At 31.1% G+C, this 18947-nt stretch overlaps 2 protein-coding genes across 2 annotated transcripts; one reads left to right on the forward strand and one right to left on the reverse strand.

Moving 5' to 3' along the window:
* The first annotated feature begins 2984 nt into the window (after positions 1-2984).
* On the forward strand, positions 2985-10170 carry LOC120183141 (plastidic glucose transporter 4-like). Its single transcript, XM_039187901.1, has 14 exons — positions 2985-3161; positions 3274-3542; positions 4776-4890; positions 5342-5409; positions 5803-5935; positions 6023-6122; positions 6201-6313; positions 7487-7580; positions 7694-7847; positions 8052-8198; positions 8293-8366; positions 9209-9297; positions 9425-9539; positions 9849-10170. The coding sequence occupies exons 2-14, from the start codon at positions 3284-3286 to the stop codon at positions 10029-10031; spliced, it is 1644 nt and encodes a 547-aa protein (XP_039043832.1). The 5' UTR covers positions 2985-3161; positions 3274-3283; the 3' UTR covers positions 10032-10170.
* A 2838-nt stretch (positions 10171-13008) lies between these two features.
* LOC120182897 (glycosyltransferase BC10-like) lies at positions 13009-14987 on the reverse strand. The gene is made up of 2 exons (XM_039187733.1): positions 14292-14987; positions 13009-13666 (listed from the first exon to the last, which is right to left on the reverse strand). The coding sequence occupies exons 1-2, from the start codon at positions 14985-14987 to the stop codon at positions 13034-13036; spliced, it is 1329 nt and encodes a 442-aa protein (XP_039043664.1). The 3' UTR covers positions 13009-13033.
* Positions 14988-18947: the final 3960 nt, after the last annotated feature.

The following is an 18947-nucleotide window of genomic DNA, read 5'->3' on the forward strand; positions in this document are numbered from 1 at the left end:
ATATCAAATTTAGGTTAAATGTTTTAAAAATACCTCAATATCGATACCCCTACTGGGAGTACGATACTCTACCCTTAGTATCGATACCACTGGCTACTGGAATCGACTAAGTAAACTCGGTGTCGATACCACCCTGCGAGTATCGATACATCTACAATATGGATAGCCATTGCATGAGTATCTATACTATTATGCCCATAAACCACTTGTTTTTAACACCTGAAGAATAATGTCGATACTGTTCTTCTAGTAACGATACTTGTGCCAGGAATTACCTTGTTTTGGGCACGAAAATGCCTCCCCAACACATCCTATTGAGGTCCCCAAATGTTTTCAAAGTCTTATGAGGATTAAAAGAGGTCATAATAGGTCTTTTATCATGTTGAAAAACATCAAAAGGTGTAGCTACCATGAACATGCTTCATAACTCATATAACCTACCAAAACACATCTAATGTGTTACATATGGTAGAGTTGAGTTAGAAGTGAGTTGCCTTTGATTTAACTACTGATAATAACACCTCAAGGTCACCAAAGTATAAGATTTTCCTTGTTCTTGCTCTTTGAGCTTTCTTTAACTTCTCTCACTAGACAAGGATCAAAGAAGGTATTATTGACTGACTAAAGGGGTTAAGGAGAGTTTAAGAACAATTTCAAAGGCTTGAATTTCCTAAAAACGGATCAAACTCTTAAGTTCGTTAAACCCCACAAAATCCATATTTGAAAAACTATGGTGAATTAAGGAAGTTGAGGGCTTGACTGAAAGCTCTAGGAACATTTATTTCGATTCTTATCTTCACTTAAACGGGCTAGGATTATTGAGCTATCAAGTTACCACCTTTGCTTGGTTCTTGGAGAGGAAGAATGAAGAGATGAAGGAGAAGTAAGAAGACAAGGGAGAGTGAGGAAAAAGAGAAGGAGATAACGTGATATCATCAAGCCATTAAGGATTTTCAACTTTTTAATTCTTAAATTGTATAATTACTCCTTTGGTCACTCAAGTCTTGATCTCCTCTTAAAAACACCAATTTTGTCACATGTTGGGCCAAACCCAAGCTCAACTAAGGTTAACTTGGTCCAAGCTTCTCTACAAGACTAATGGATTTATTTAAGTCCACTCGAGTTAACCCAAAACTATTAACCCGAGATTCAGAGTACATAAATAATAAATAAATGATTAGATAGATAGTTTATTTATTTATTTTTATTTTCGTTGAAAACTAACATGTTTTAATAAATAAAATCTTGGATTTTAGAAAATAAACAATTTTAAAACAAATTATTTAATAAAGAAAAATTAAAAATATTTTGCTTGGGTTTTTGAATTAAAATATGCTTCAAGTTTTTATTTTCATACATTTGAACTTTAATCTCTGTACTTTTGCCTTCATGAATTTAGTTAATCTATTTTCTAGATTTAAAAATTCCAAGTCTAGTTATAAATATCATAATTTTTTTATTAAATTTAAGTCCACTATAGTATTTTATTTTTCAATTATATAAAAATGTCACATCATTAAATTTAATAAAACAATTTTAATATGTTACCATTTGTACTTAAATTTTTAAATTGAAAAATTGAAGGATTAAATTTATAAATGAAATAAAAAATAAAATTTTAGATGTAAAAAGAATACATAGTCTTGAAATTTTTAATATGTTACCGTTTGTTTTTTAGAAGACAGAAGTTCTTCTAACGTTTGCGCGAGCTCTTCTTGGTGCAAACATGGTTTTATGTCTTCAAAGGTCTTCAAACCTCTTCAAGAACAATTATAAAATATGGTTATTTATTAAAATAATTTTAAATAATTTAATAAGATTATTTATTTTAAAATAATTTATTATAAAATAATTTATTTTAAAATAAATTATTATAAAATATGGATTAAATTATTTTAAATAATTTATTAGTATGGATTGATTTATTTTAAATAATTTATTAGTATAGATTGATTTATTTTAAATAATTTATTATTATAGATTGATTTATTTTAAATAATTTATTAGTATAGATTGATTTATTTTAAAATATGGATTGATTTATTATTGTAGTTGTATGAATTGATTTATTTTAAATAATTTATTTGTATGGATTGATTTATTTTAAAATATGGATTGATTTATTATTGTAATTGTATGGATTGATTTATTTTAAATAATTTATTATTGTAGTTATATTGATTATTTAAATTTCAGTATTGTAAAACTAAAATTATTTAAATTTCAGTATTACAAAACTCTTTTAAGTTTAAAAAATCAGTTTATTTATATTTCAATTCATTTTAGCAGTTTGCAGACGTTAAAAAACAAACAGTCTTATTCTTACAGACCGCAGACTTTTGATCCACCTTTTCTACTGTATATACTTACAGATATGATCCGTAGACTGCAGATGTTTTATCTATAAAAAAATAAACACCATCTTAGTGAACAAACAACGGGAACATGGGACGAGAGAGGCGTAGACGAAACGGATCTCACGTGCATCCACGCCATCTCATACGCAATGTAAATCTGATCCAAAATCTAATTCCAAACACAAAAACACTCCCCACATTTTCATTTTTAATTTTTTTTGTCCCATAAATACTGAAATTTTTTACTCATTCTTCCATCCGAATCTTATTTTTTTAAAATAAAATTTAATATCTAGGAAGATAAGTAAACTAAAAATAACAAAAAGTTTCATTCCATTTCAATTATTACAAGAATTATTATTATCTCTCAAGATTTTAAATTTAAACAATTATATTCATAAAATATACATATATTATTAATAATTAAGATTTTAGAAGTTTATAAAAAATTATCTTATAATCATTATAGATTATTTAAAATATAATTTTATTTTTAAAAATTTATTCTTAAAATCTTCTAATTTAAGCTTTATTATGATTTAAATATTTAATTGTAATATAATTTCACGCACCAAAACTGAATTAGTTACTACCATTTTTGTTTTCCTGAAGAAAAGAGAGAGAGAGAGAGAGTAATTGATTGATTGATTGATTTCTCCACCAAGTTTGCCCTTTCTTGCTGTAAGCTTCTAGTGAGCGAACTGTTACTCATTTCAACAGATTTTCCGAAGCTGTTCTCATTAGCCAAACACAACTCGGGATCTGACTCATCATTTCACCTTCTCAGCTCCGCCTTCGGACTCGGTACGTCTCGCTCTCACTTCCCAGTGATTCCGTTTTAAATTTATCGATTTTAATTTCATTTTCTTTTTATTTATTTTTGATTGGTCGGTTATTTATTTTATTTGCGAATCAGCTAATCCAGGATGCAGGCGTCAACACATTTAGTCAAAGGGAATTTAGGCTTAGAGATTCCAAAACGGAGAGTTTTACCTCGCTTTAGTGAAGTTAGGCAACGGAGTTTAACTTCGAATCACAATCTTTGCATCCGAAGTGGTTCCACTTGCAGCGGTTTAAGCTCAGGTGACGTTTCAATGGGAGCTGGACTTGTACGTGCTACAAATGGTATCAAAACCGCCGTTCGATCTTCGGCCAAATCTCGATCGGCCAAAGCTCAAGCGTCTGGTCTCTCTCTCTCTCTCTCTTCCTCGTTTTTTTTCTTTTTCTTTTTAAAGCCGTGTTCTAGTTGATTCTTTTATTAAATTAATTCTAGATTTTAATGTGAGAAAGATTTTCTCAATGAACGAATTTGCATGTTAGTGAGGTGGGATTTTGTTTGGCTAAATGTTGCTCTTGTTAATTATCTGCATTTATTTTAACAAAAATTATTTATCAAATGTTTCGTATAGGAAAACTTTGGAGGCACTGGATTGATGTATCAATTATGCACACGATGCACGGATACTGGAAACAATAAATATAAGGAAACAGAACGGTTTCAATCATGAATTTGACATGAATATCAAAATCTATATAATACAAATTATTAACCTATTTAAATTTATATAATTTAAATAAGAGCATGGCACGGGAAAATTAAATATGAACACAGTACGGAAATATGAATTGTTGGGTCTACATGAATAGTGGGGAGCATCATGTAAAGATATGAATCAATTAGTTTCTGTTTTGTTGTTAGTTTTGCTGCTTACTTATTTGCATCTTTAATAATCAATGGAAAGTAAAAGCAAAAAGTAAGTAATAAAATATTTTGTTTGATTAAAACTGAATCTCACACATTCAAGGGAATGCAAGAAAATTTATGTATTTTGGTGTTTAAAAAGTTAAAATTTTAAATATAATTATTTAGGAATGCTACTTGATTTTGTATCCAAATTCCAAACATCCTGTTTACTTCTTGTTTCTAGAAGCAAATAGAAGGTTCAACAACAATAATCAATGGAGCCTTTTTTTTCTTTTCTTTTCTAAGCCATAGAGCAAATATGTAAACATTTGTCTCATGAGGTTGCTAGTGGGTTTTATATCTTCTATAGCATCATGATGATGGCGAATGGGATAATTATTATTTAAATGGGCTAATCTTACTTTATTCTTGCATATGTTATTAGCTAATTCTCTTTGTGACTGTTTAATTTGCACATACATTTTTTGGCTAAAATCTATTAACAATCTATGCTGTATTGGTAATGATGGATGTATACTTGTCAGATGCCTCCTATTATATGTGACACTAATGTGTAGTGGGTTAGTTTTTTGGAAGCATGCATTCTTCCTATTCAAATGTATTGGCCTGTGCATGGATCATTTGCTAAGCATCTCAGTTTTGTCAAAATAAATTAGTCTTTCTAACCTGCTTTTCTATAACCTTACAAATGGCATTTTGAAATCATACTGCAGGTGGAGACATTGAGGATTTGACACCGATCAACTCTCAGGAGAAATCTTCTGGGACAGTTCTGCCATTTGTTGGTGTTGCTTGTCTGGGAGCTATATTATTTGGTTACCATCTAGGGTATATTTCCCCTTTCAATTTAGAAAGAACATGGTCTTGTTCCCTGGTTCTAAACTTGTCATTTTAGTGGTATTAACATCTCAATGATTTATTTGGGCAGTTTGTGTTTTAGAAACAGACAAGTATTCTCCATTAATAACCAAGCATCAGAAGGTTCTCTATGGTTCATTTATGTGGAGTCCCAAATATATTTACCTGCAGCAAGTGATGGGGATGAATATTTCAGTAGTTTAGGAATGTTGAAATATTGAATAAGATTACCCCATTGATTATATTACAGAAAATAAATTTCTTGCTGAAATTTATGCAAAGATTTTGTGATCAATATCTTGGCAGTTGGCTTGCTACAATTTCTGCCACATGGCTGATTTGTTCGTTGCTATAGCTTGGCTTCTGATAATTCTACATGCATCTAATGGCACCCCCTCCCTTCTATTTCTTCTTTCTTCAGGGTGGTAAATGGTGCTCTCGAGTATCTGGCTAAGGATCTGGGAATTGCTGAAAACACTGTATTGCAAGGCATGTATTGTGATCTTTTAATTACTATGAGAATTTGAATCTCAACTTGCATCGTTATTATTGTGTTTTTCTCTCTCTGTGTGTTGACATATGTATTATGACTTGATAAATACATGTTTATCGCTTGCAGCTTATTTAGTGAAATTTAAGTGGAACTGACGGCATTCAACTGCTCCTTGTCATTCATCTCTTGTTGCGTGCTTTATTTATATATATAAAAAATAATTTGCTTCATTTTTAATCATTCAAACAATGTCAGATGTTGATGGGTTGTTGTATTTCCTTTTAGTCAATTTGGTTATTTTGATTATACGCCCAAATTTGTTATGCTTTAAGTTGTCCAACTTTTCGAAGAACTTAAACTTTTTTTTTATATGATGGTAATTTGAGTAGGATGGGTTGTCAGCACACTCCTTGCTGGTGCTACTGTTGGTTCATTTACTGGGGGAGCACTGGCAGACAAATTTGGCAGGACAAGGACTTTTCAGTTAGATGCCATTCCACTTATCATTGGAGCATTTCTTACGTTTGTATCATTTCCTTAACTATTAGCTTCTCAACAGTCGGAAGTTTGTTGAAAATTAATGCATTAAAATGCCTTAGTTGTTTTTAGTGCTACAGCCCAGAGTGTTCAGACTATGATAATTGGCCGCTTACTGGCTGGTATTGGTATTGGCATATCATCTGCTATAGTTCCTCTTTACATATCTGAGGTAAAATTTTCAGAACTATTATTTTCTTTGGTTGTCTGATTTTTGGAAATATCTGTTAATATTCTTTCTATTGGTCAGATCTCACCAACTGAAATTCGTGGAGCACTTGGATCTATAAATCAACTTTTTATCTGTATTGGGATTCTTGCAGCATTGGTGGCCGGATTACCTTTAGCAGGAAACCCACAATGGTATGTTATCTTAGTTCTCTTATACTTGTGTCACATGAATTGACCTCAAAGTGGTTTCTTCATCTGGCTCTTCATCTTTTTCTATAATCAAGGCATTGAGTTTCTCTTCAGACTGGAGACCACCACCTTTGTAGGGATTTTGGAAAGAACCACTTATACGAATGGTTCTAATTCCCATCTTCTTTTTAGCCTTTTTAAGTTTCAATTGCTTTCTCCCTTTCATCCATACCCAAATTCAACTGTCGATATTATCACTATTTGTTCATACTGAATTTGCTACCTTGAATTGTGTTTTAACAATTTGTCTGGAAACTACCAATCATGAATCTAAAGAGTTTGACCCTCTAACTTTTGAGGAGTATTTTAGGTAGGTGTTTCTAAAATTTGAGCTTTAATTTGGTATAAGAATAATGCTTAGAATTCTTTCTATTTCTGGTAGCTATATCTGATAATATATTTCCCCTTGCTAGCGTTGAAGACATTTCTTCCTCTTATTGGTACTTGTTCAATATTTATTTTCTCTTTTCTTCCATATTTTAATTTCTTTTTTCCCTCATTCATTTTACTAGCAAAAGGCTGAGGAACAGACCTTAGGACATGGGCGAAAAGGATAAAAGATCTTTCTTTTAGAAATTATATCCCGTAAATGTTTTTTTAGACAAACACAAAGGTGCAATATAATTGATGTAGTCAATGCCATGCGGCATGGTGTGGGATTAGGCTTTTTTGTTGTCCGTTATTTGTTCATACCATATTCATTGTACTGTTGGATGTGTGCTCCATGTGCACCTAAGCATGTCTCAATCATAGGTTTTCTATCCCCCCACCAAGAGAGCTTGGTGCAAATCCTCCCTTCCCCAAAAATTGTACTAAATCATAAAAAATGGAATAACTGAATAAAAGAAAAAGCTCCATGTGGCCAGTTAGAATATGTATGATTGTTTTGGTATGCTTCTGATCAATATTTATTTTCTTTTCTCTGTTATTGAGTGAATAAGTCGATCTTTATTTTTGGATTTTTTTGTTGTTGGTGAGATTGAGTGAATGAGTCAAGAAAATGCCTTAATCACTATACAAAATATAATGTGGTGCATGATGCACCAAAATGTAGTTAGGACTTATTTTGCAAGTAAACTATTTATTTCTGTCTTATTTATACATTTTTCTATTTAGGTGGAGGGCAATGTTTGGCATTGCTTCTGTCCCATCTATTCTATTGGCACTAGGAATGGCTTTTTCCCCAGAAAGTCCTCGGTGGCTGTATCAGGTTTCTGAATGGACTACTGAATCTCTCTATTTTGAATTTCTGTTCATATCTCATAGATATGTATCATATACATAATATTGATTATTTTTTGATTAAACATGCAAATTTTGCAGCAAGGGAAAATTCCTGAAGCTGAAAAAGCTATAAGAACATTATATGGAAAGGAAAGAGTTGCTGAGGTTATGCATGAATTACAAAATGCAGGGCAAGGGTCTATAGAACAAGAAGCAGGCTGGTTTGATCTATTTAGCAGTCGTTACTGGAAAGGTATACCTGAAATTTGAAAGCCCATTAATAAAAATCCATTGTTAGAAATGCTACTGGACAATATTAAGAGAAAGCAGATATGAAAGATTCATTATAATGTATAATATAGCCTATGATTCTTCTCTCAGAGCTACACCTTCTAGTCTCTAATGCTTTTTAATGTTTCATAATAATGCCCTTTCTTGACTTTTTATCACGTTGCAGTTGTGAGTGTTGGAGCTGCACTTTTCTTATTCCAACAGTTAGCTGGGATAAATGCAGTGGTATACTATTCTACAGCTGTGTTTCGTAGTGCTGGAATTGCATCTGATGTTGCAGCAAGCGCTCTTGTTGGGGCATCGAATGTCTTTGGTTAGTGTTTAATTATTTTCCAAAAATATAAATTCCTGGGAGAAAAAAATCACATAGGATACTTGACATTCCTGGCTTCTGATATGCTTTGCAGGCACAGCTATTGCATCCTCTCTGATGGACAGACAAGGAAGAAAAAGTCTTCTGATGACGAGCTTTGCTGGAATGGTAGGTTTATTAAGTTGTAGGCTTGTAGCAGTTCTTTTACCAAATCAGGGAGTGTGGTATTCTACTGAAACCACCAACATTTGCATTTTGGGCCTTGAGTTCAGATACATAATAAATAAAACAAACATCTCCCATATATCCTCACTATGTAACATTTCTTTTTATCTTTTTTGTCTATATTATGATCAATTTTATTAAATTGAAACTGATGTTACCTTGATGCGAAGACTTCAGTTAAAGTTTTAGGTTAGAAATGGCAAATTACAAAATATGTTAAAGTTGGTGAACTTTCTTGCATGCGAAACACTAGCTAGGTTAGGTATGGACTGGAAACTCTAGGATAATCATTCGTCTAAAAGATGTTTCTAGGTATATTGAGCTACTTTTTTTCTTTTTTCAACTTGTGTTTTTTTTTTATAGGAATAGGATGCATCATTAAAAACCTCCCTCTAAGAAGTCCACTGCCCTAAGGCAAGGACCCTCTAGTGGAAGGATTTTTTCAACTTGTGTTGAAAGATTGAGTTGTTGAAATAAGTCAATAACATGTTCATGGATGCTTGAATGGATTGTACTTTTCACAAGGAGTAAAAAATAACCATGCTTTCGATGTACAGTGATTTTTTATGAGCAAAAATGCCATAATAGCATTTTGTTTGGTTTCCTATGGTTTACATCCACCCTGAAAACTTTGTTAGACTTGCTTACTTGCTTCTTCAATCACCATATGTTGTCCTTTTTTATTATTTATTACACCATGATATGATAACCAATTTGCTTAATTAGACTAATTATCTTTTATCTTTTACTGGTCTTATTTTTCCGTCTTCTTTTGGCTTTTGAAGGCTGCTTCAATGTTACTACTCTCTTTGTCGTTTACTTGGAAGGTCCTGGCTCCCTATTCTGGCACACTAGCTGTTGTTGGAACCGTTCTGTGAGTTGACGCTTTTTATAAAATTAATGAAGCCAATCAAATTTTCTTCTTAGTTTGATGCCTGCAATTGTTTTCACCTCCTACTGACTAGTGAGATCTAAACCTGGTTTCGATTTCTTTTGCACAGCTATGTTTTATCCTTCTCGCTTGGTGCTGGTCCTGTGCCTGCTCTTCTTCTGCCGGAGATATTTGCTTCCAGAATCAGAGCTAAAGCAGTGGCTTTATCGCTTGGCACACATTGGGTAAGTCACAATAGAGAACCTTCCCAAAGATGATATTTATATCCCTAAAAGCAAAGTTGTAAATGTAGATACTTAAACAGGAGCAACGATTTTGTTCTTTCTTATCTGTGTTACCTAGACTCCTTATTTCCATTAAGTACCCATAGTTATCAATATCATTCTCCAAATACATGGAGAAACTTAGAAAACTTGAGAATGCCCGAAACATACCTATATTAATTCTGAATATTTGGTGCTTGTATCTTTGTATTCTTCTACCAACTGGGTATTTATTTGTTTCATCTGTGGCCTGTGCTATTGTTCCTACAGATCTCCAACTTTGTCATTGGCCTGTATTTCTTGAGTGTTGTGAACAAGTTTGGGATCAGCTCGGTGTATTTGGGGTTCGCTGGAGTTTGTGCCCTTGCTGTCTTGTACATAGCCGGTAACGTTGTGGAAACAAAGGGGCGATCTTTGGAAGAAATAGAGCTAGCTCTGAATCCGACAACTTGATTTGTACAATATCCAGAGGTATGCAGATAATCTCTGAATCTGGTGAATCTTCATGTCATGAACATTCCTATTTTGCATCTTTCGGTTAGGGCCAGACAGAAGCAACCAGTTTTAGTGAAGTGTACGTTTGTTGCTTGAATTCTGGAATTGTACTTTTGGTTCCTCAGCTAAAAAAATAAGCTAACTAGTTCTTATACAATTCGTTTCTAGCAAATTGATTCATCAGTTTAATCTCCATCATTTCCTCCATTAAAAGCTTTGGAAAAGGGCTTAACTTCCAAATTTGCCCCTATGCAAAACCCTTGAATGCCTTTGGGGAAATTTTCTTGTTTTAGAAAATGATTTCACGTTTCCAAATTGATAGTGCCGTGTCATATTTTTCAATGGTATTACAAAATAAATATCTGATAGAATTTTTAAAAAATATAATATTTGGCCATTTTCGTTTCATTTTAATTAAGATGTAGTCATTGAATATTAATAGTCATTAAACTTTTAACGGTTTGTTGATGTGGCTCGATAAATATATAAAATTAAAATTATATAATTTTCACGTAGATTATACGTGGATTAAGTTTTGGTCACTTTTCTTTCTTATTTGTATATTTTTGTTTTCTAAATTTAAATACATATGTTTTGATCACTTATGTTATTGTTTATTAAGTTTTGGCCGCTTATATTATCGTTTTATCAAGTTTTGGTCACTTGGATATTGACTGTCGTTAGTTTGATGATGTGGTCTATTAGTAAAATGATTTAATTTTTATTTTAACCCCTACATTTTAGACAAAATATTGATTATGGGTTTTTTTATTTAATTTAACAATTTTAATAGGTTTTTTTACTCAATATTTTTTTTCCAGATGTCTCTGCTCCATTGCTCCATTTGTCTTCTTTCAAGGACCCATGTTGCATTTCAAGAATAATGCAAAATTTCCAACTTCTAATAAAAAAAAATAACACCACAAGTTTAGAGAAAATGAGAGGGTAGATATCTAGAGATAAAATAAAGTTGGGTAATTTTAGTTATACAAACTAAAATTCAATTTCCAAAGATTGAGATTGCAAAATATCAAATCCAACCAGGAACAAGAATACAAATCAATGGATCAAAATAACCCGATAATCGAATATCACTTTTCGTGGTAATTTTCCTTTGAGAAAACGCCTCGAGTGAAACATAATCAATGGATCCAAACAACACGATAGCTGGATCTGTGAATTTATCCATCGAACTCAATTTAAAATACATGATCTTTAACGTCAAATCTTTATTTTTACTCGAGAACAAGCAATTTTCTAATTCTAGATCCCTATGAACAATGTTCACCTTATGAATAATCGTTAACACATGTGGCCTGAGCGATCTGTCGCACCATCTCCATTGCGTCGGCCTCTAAATAGCTTATTTTTGCGACGACTCGATCGCGCCTCACAGGGATTTTGTTGGTCAATAATGCGGGGGAGATGGAAACCTGATACCATGTCGTCAATAACGTCGCCATTGAAGAAGCTCTAGTTTTCCCGGCTTGAGGCGGTGGCATTGTCGTGGTGATTTAATAGTGAATTCTCTACAATTTTCACGATCTTCATTACTTTTTTATACCCTTTCTTACAATTGGGAACCCATCTAATTTGACTTCAAAAAATTACAACTAATAATTAGAACCGAGAATGTTATTGCAATGGAGCAAAGATGTCTGAAGAAGAAGCGATGAGAAAATGAGCAATAATGGGTTTAGGGAGGAAAAAAAATAAAAATGGATAAATTGAAATGTTATCCCTAAACTAATTTGAATTTATAAAAGACTCATATCAGTATTTTGTCTAAAGTTTAGGGGTTAAAATAAAATTAAATCATTTTACTAATGGATCACATCATTAAGCTAACGACATTTCACGTCTAAATAAACAAAACTTAACAAAATAATATCGTAAGTGACCAAACTTATGTTTTTTGAATTTGATGAGCAAAAATATACAAATATAAAAAGAAAGTGATCAAAATTTAATCTACGTAGAAATTATATAATTTTAATTTTATATATTTACCATAACGCGTTAACAAATCGTTAAAGGTTTAACGACTATTAACCTTCGGTGAGTATATTTTAATTAAAAAAATGAAAGTGGTCAAATATTACATCTTTTAAATCTAGTAAGGAAAAATTTATAAATATAAAATAAAAGTGACTATAATTTACCACATAAAAAATATAAAAATGTATAAGTACAAAGACCAATTTAATGATTGTCAAATCATTATTTAAACGTGAATGACGGAAAATTAAACAAGCGGTCAATTTACTATTTCTTTTTATAAATTGACCAAAACGCAATACCAAAATGTAATCAATCACCTAATATAAGGACTTCTATGATAGTTTCACCTTAGAGCCGATAATAAAATTATATCAAACGGAGCATTACTTCGTTTCCACGACAATACATTTTTTTGGCCACCATAAGCGCCAACGAATCATACAATATTCCGTAATCAACTCCTTAAAACATTCAACAAAAGTGAGGTTCGTATTAAAAAACAAATTCATTTCTTATTAAATATAAATTTTACATTTGTAAGTACTAATATATGTTTTCAATAATATCTATAATCTATTATATATTCAATTTTATAATTTATAGTTTAATAAAAATCACTTTATATTGCAAGCATAAACGTATTTTCTGTAATATTTCGACAATTATTTCTCTCTTAAATTTTGTTAAAATATATAAAATAGTATCTTTGACTTTATAATAGTTATGTTAGCATGTAATTTTAATTTTTGAAATATGACATGTAATTTAAATTAAACATGACATATAAATAATATTAATTCTTTATATTATATTTAAAATCTATAATTTTTTTTTGAAAGAAGTAACAAATTTAAATGTTTCTTATAGATGAGATTTTACACGCAAGTCAGCCTAAAAAGATAAGGTGAAATCCAACGTTTGTAACTGTTAATGAAAAACTTGGAGCAAAAACAAGTTGTTCACTTATCAAAATCAAGGAGCCGCAGCAAGGGCTTCAAGGTGCCCGGTGAAAACTTCCTAGCAAACAGGAAGCACATTGAAGTCGTATTCCCATTGTAAATACATTCCGATCCATTTCGAGTTCGATTCAAAAGCTCCTCGTTGACATCGGGAGAACCGAATTTCCTCGGATGAGGCCCTCCTCTCGACCAGTCAACCCACGTAATGCTCCGATTCGAGGTCGATCCTACGTAAAACATGTTCACCAACGTAGGTATGTAATGTTCATCGCTATAGCAAGGTGGGTGACAGTGCTCTCGGAAAATCGAATAATACTTTTGGTCGGAGACGACGTGAAGGGCCATCTCGCGGTGCATTTCAAACCATTGAGATCCTTTTCGCCAATCGGTGAGATTAATCGCAGGCGACATTTGGGGATTGTATCGACCACGGCCGGGTTTCCTGGGATCATCGTATACGCTCAAGAAGCTTAGGTTTGAGGTGATGAGGTAGTCATATGTTATGTTGAAGTTGAAGAGCGGAATGCATGAGTCTGATAGGAGAATAAATCTTTGATTTGATACATCAAGAAGTGCATTTGCAAGTAGTCGTCTCTCTGCATCTATCATCGATGCAGTCCCCCAATACACCGGCTGTCTCATCAACAAAAAAACAAAGCAAAAAAAAAAAAAAAAAACAACAACAACAAATTGAAGTTAAAAATAAAAGGTATAATACAAAAAATGCCCCTAACATTCGACTAAATAGTTATTTTGACTCATTTTTGTTTGGAGCATTTTGGGTCTTACCGTCTCATTTTAGGATAAAAAGATCTTTAACGTTTGAGTAAATAATCACTTTAATTCATTTTTTGTTGGAGCATTTTGGCGCATAATATTTCATTTTAGGAAAAAAAATACATTTAGTATTTGACTAAAAGGTCAATTTAACCCTTATATTTTTAGAGCATTTTGAACTATAACATATCATTTCACCTTTAACATTTAACTAAATAGTCACTTTAGCCCTTAATGTTTTTGAGCATTTTAGTCTATAATATTTTCTTTTAGGACAAAAAGACCCTTAACGTTTGACTAAGTAGTAACTTTAATCCTTATTTTTTTGGAGCATTTTGACCCTTAATGATTCATTTTAGGGCAAAAGGGTCTTTAATGCTTGACTAAATAATCACTTTAACTCTTAATTTTTTTTGAGTATTTTGACCCATAACATTTTATTTTAGAGTAAAAAAAATCAAATTCTCAAATATATATATACCTGGCTCGGAATTCTTCGGCCATAGAAGACTGAAGTTTGAGGGATTGTTACATTGTAATCAGGATGTGAATGAACATAGATCGTGTAAAAGCCTTCGTTTCCCTTAAAGAACTTTTCCCACAACGGAGCCAAGGGAAGTGGACCACTCGCCAAGAACATGAAAGCAACCTTCGGACGATAATATTCTTGCATTCCCGAAACCCTGGATGCTCTCAACAACAACACTTCGTCACTCATATTGTGCATCAAAGACTCACGTTGTTCCAACGAAACCGTAACGTTAGAGCCGGACGATGTTCTTCCATTCGTCAAAGATGACGACGATGACAACGGATGTGGCGGCGATGACAACAGATGTGGCGGCGATGACAATGGTGGTGGTGGCGATGGCGGAATCAAAGACTGACGTTGTTCCAACGAAACCGTAACGTTAGAGCCATACGATGTGCTTTCATTCGTCGAAGACGACGACGACGGTAACAGATGCGGTGGCGATAACAACGGCGGAACGGGTGGAGAAGAAGTAGTATAGACCAAAGAGGAGGCTTGAGAAAGTAGTAGTGGGAAGCTTTTAAGCTGTAAAGCGATGAGAATACCAATTGACAAACCAATGAAGAAAGTGATAACATGGAACACGAGTTTGTTCGTCGTGAATGACTTGAAAAATGGCTGAACTATATGCTTCTCCACGCCCATGGTTGTGTGCGTTGGAATGGGAGAGGCGGAAGGTTTTTAAATAGTGATTGTAAACATGCACGGTGGTTCAAAGTTCATCGGCCACGACCATAATATTAGGTTAAAGTTGACTTGGAAAAAGCTATTGGGTTAGGGTGATTAAAGCTTAAGAAAAGGCCACGCTGCATGTGTTTCACTTCTTTAAGATTTGATTGATTCCTTGATAATTAAAATTAGTGCAGTGCTTAATACTTCTTTGAATAGCAAAGCCACTTGATTTCTAATGTTAATTGAATTTAGGTTGAGTAATGTTGATAAATATATTTTAAACTCAAGTGGAAATTATTTCAATCTTTAATATGACATTCACCCATAAAAATAACAAACTTCTCTCGTCGCATAGAAACTTCACATACTTGGCTAACCAATGAGGTATGATGTTTCAGAAATAAATAATAGTTTAATATGTTTATGATCAATATGGGTATAATAGAATGCATTCAACATTTATGCGTGATAACGAGTCACTTAAAAACACATCTACTTTGATTTAGGCATGTGCTTAGGGGTTGCCTTTATTCCTTAATATCCTTTTGCCTTCATTTATTGCTATATTTTCTTTTCAAACACATTACGTGTAGCCATTCTTTATCAACTTTAGTCGGATGTTTGAAAATAATAAAAAATTTATTCACATAAAAAATAATTTCAATAATTAATTTATAACATTTTTATCGATTTTATTATTTAAATATATCAATCTGTAAATTTATTTATAAATATAATACCGTCCAAAGATTATTTACGAAAATAACTTTTGTTTTTGCTACGTGCACCCACAAAGCACATTTGATAGATTGTATCTTTATCGTACATGACTCTCTATCGATATACGTGGCTGATAAGTATACCTTTTGTGGGGTTTGAAATTCATTTAAAAAATCATAAATTTTGAGAAAGCACCAGAGCAAAAACGCACTTCAAAAAAGAGAGAATAAAGTATTTAATTTATGGTAGGTATGATACTCTTTTAATTTTATTTATTTAATTATTATTTTATGTATTTTCACGTAAATCAAGATACATACAAGTTAAAATTTCACAGAAGACAATCATTATATCATACATAACAAAATTATATATCATCTTCGTAAATAATTTTTAAATAATATTATACTCATAAATTATTTTTAAAAATAATAAAATTATTTTTCTCGTCACTAATAGATTGCATTTTTGTATTAAAAAATGCAAATTATATATATATATATATACATATATTCAATAACACGGTTGTCACCATGGAAGAGAGCTAACGTGCTTATGGTTAGTTTGAAGTCTACTATGACTTCAATATTATAAGTTGATTCTATATACATTAACGTGTTTTTTTCTGTTATTAATTATGGTTTAAAGTCACTTTTGCCTCTTGTAGTATATTCAATTTATTATTTTTATCTCTATCGTACTTTCACATCAATTTATTCTTTAATTGCATCATTCTATACTCTATTCCTAACTTAAAACCCTAAATTATAAGTCCTAAATTAGGTTTAAGGTTTATGATTTAGATGTTATTGTGTTATAGCTTAGGGTTTATAATTTAGAGTTTTAAGTTAGGGACTGGATATAGAATGATGCAATTGAACAACTTCGATAGGTGAATTGATACTAAAATACGATATAAACGAAGATAAATTGGATCTATTACAAGAACAAAAATTACTCTTATGCCGAAATAAAAGCTAAAGTTTCGTCTTCATTTTTATCTGAATTATGTGCATTGATGAGATTTTAATCTAATGATAAAGAACAATATTTTATGAACTTTAAGATTCAATAATTAAGCCTTATAATGTGCAACTTTGATATTTATATTGGTCTATAATTATAAATCTAGGATTGATTTTTTTTATTAAAAAAGACAAAAAAGAAAATAAAAAGTCAACCAAAGCAATGACTGAAAACCTATATCGGTGCATGAAAGATTGTCAACCTTTTCTAGCATTATATATATATATATATATATATATATCAATTTACTAAGGGAAATAAATCCAAAATGTTAAAAAAATAATATAAACTAATGGTGAGGAAGTTTGAATGTAGAGGCTACGTGGTCAGCGAGTCAATTTGAATCCATTTTTATTATGACATTAACACAGTTCATGTTTGTTTAATTTAAAATATAGATTTAGAGTTTTACTTAATTCGGTTTATACTTATAAATGATTAATCAATTTCATTTTTTATATGATCATATTAGCTCTTTTATATTGAAATATTTATTTATTTAATGTTTAATTGTTATATATATATTTATTAACTTTATTTTTTACTCACGTGTACATTGACATGTTGATAGATTTTTAATGTTTACATTATAGTGTTATGTATTATAGATTATATAATATATAAATTTAAAATGATAAAATATTTTAAACAAATTTAATTCTTTATTAAAACTCATGTTTTGACTTAATATTTTTATTCAAATTATTTTTAGCTTTTTTCAAATTTAAACTGTTAGCACTATCCTTAAATATATCTAGTTAAGAAATTACTGATTTTATTATTAATTTTAGGACTGATTTTTCAAAACGTTTAGAGTGTAAAAAAAGATAAATCCTTCAAAGCGGGTTAAATGCATGCACTAAAGTTTTCCAAGTTGCTTCAAATAGGAAAAAGGAAGATTATTATATTAATTTTTTTTGAATTAATCATTGATATACGAGCTATTGATCGTCTAATTCAGTTCGGGTACTGCAGAGGCGAGGTACCTAGTGTCTCATCCAACTAGATCAACTGGTTGTTGATAGATTATCATATTAATTGAATACTAAAAACTCTGAATATTATTTCAATGAATTCTTTTGTAACTTTAATCATTGGTTTAAAGAACTATAATTTAAACATTAAATATCAGTCTGGATTTTATGTAAAGTAAATTAAAATACGCAATTTATATCAGAAATATATGTATATTTATTATCTGAATAATTTAAATCTAACTTGTTAAAAATAATGTTAATAAAAAAAACGAAGTTAATGTCTAGACTATTGAAATGAGTTAATTGATAGGGGCTCAATCATGGATGGAACCAGAACTAAATATTGACAGAGGCCAAAATATTATATATTTAAAAAAATATAGACTTATTAAGTATTTAAACTCAAAATTTAGCATGAACTAAGCAACCTTAGTGATTAAGAGATTATTGTTATCCTTGAGATATCAAGTTCGAGCATTGCTCATGTGGGGGTATGAGCGTTCATTGTTAAATAGTTGAGAGTCTTTGTACATATATTACTCTTTATTCACCCTAGATTTATTAAAAAAATAAAAAAAAACTCAAAATCCACAAGATAACACTTAATTTGTGTAATATTTAGACTTACAATGACCTAAATTATTATTAGACAAAAAATTTTGAGAACACGGGTTATCCTTCTTTAGTTTGGTCTTACTTGATTAAATATTTAATAATTTTTTATATTTTTTAATTTTAATATTTATTTTTACATGAACCAAAATACTATTAGATCAAAATTATATCAAATATATTATGCTCCGCCGCTCGACTCAATTCTATATTTTTTAAAATTCAAAATATAAATGTAAGAATATTTGGTGCAATTAACTCTGAAAATATATAAAAAGTTAAATGATTGGTAATTCTCTAAATAATCACTTCAAACATTTTCAAGTCCTTCCTCTTTCGCATTAGCAAGTTTACTCCAACTTTTCAAGTCTTATTAATAAATTCTTTGCCTTGGGAAAAAAATATTAATAATTGAAAAATATTAATAATCAATAAACTTACCCCTCGTAGAGCCCATTTATCTATTGTGGGCTTCCATCTACGGGAGGCCATAAAACTTAGGGTAAACTACTTGAATGACCACCCAATTATAGGGTTAGTATCAAAATGACCACCATTTTTAAAATTGAGTCAATATGACCACCGAACTTCACCCGAC

The sequence above is a fragment of the Hibiscus syriacus genome, unplaced genomic scaffold (genome assembly GCF_006381635.1).
Source record: "Hibiscus syriacus cultivar Baekdansim isolate YM2019G1 unplaced genomic scaffold, ASM638163v2 tig00112738_pilon, whole genome shotgun sequence".
Classification (NCBI taxonomy): Eukaryota; Viridiplantae; Streptophyta; class Magnoliopsida; order Malvales; family Malvaceae; genus Hibiscus; species Hibiscus syriacus.

Coding starts and splice junctions, on each gene's coding strand:
- LOC120183141 (XM_039187901.1), top strand. CDS start 3,284: ATGCAGGCGTCAACACATTTAGTCAAAGGGAATTTAGGCTTAGAGATT. Junction 3,543..4,775: donor GGCCAAAGCTCAAGCGTCTG/GTCTCTCTCTCT, acceptor ATCATACTGCAG/GTGGAGACATTGAGGATTTG. Junction 7,581..7,693: donor GTCCTCGGTGGCTGTATCAG/GTTTCTGAATGG, acceptor CAAATTTTGCAG/CAAGGGAAAATTCCTGAAGC.
- LOC120182897 (XM_039187733.1), bottom strand. CDS start 14,987: ATGGGCGTGGAGAAGCATATAGTTCAGCCATTTTTCAAGTCATTCACG. Junction 13,667..14,291: donor GCCGAAGAATTCCGAGCCAG/GTATATATATAT, acceptor TTGATGAGACAG/CCGGTGTATTGGGGGACTGC.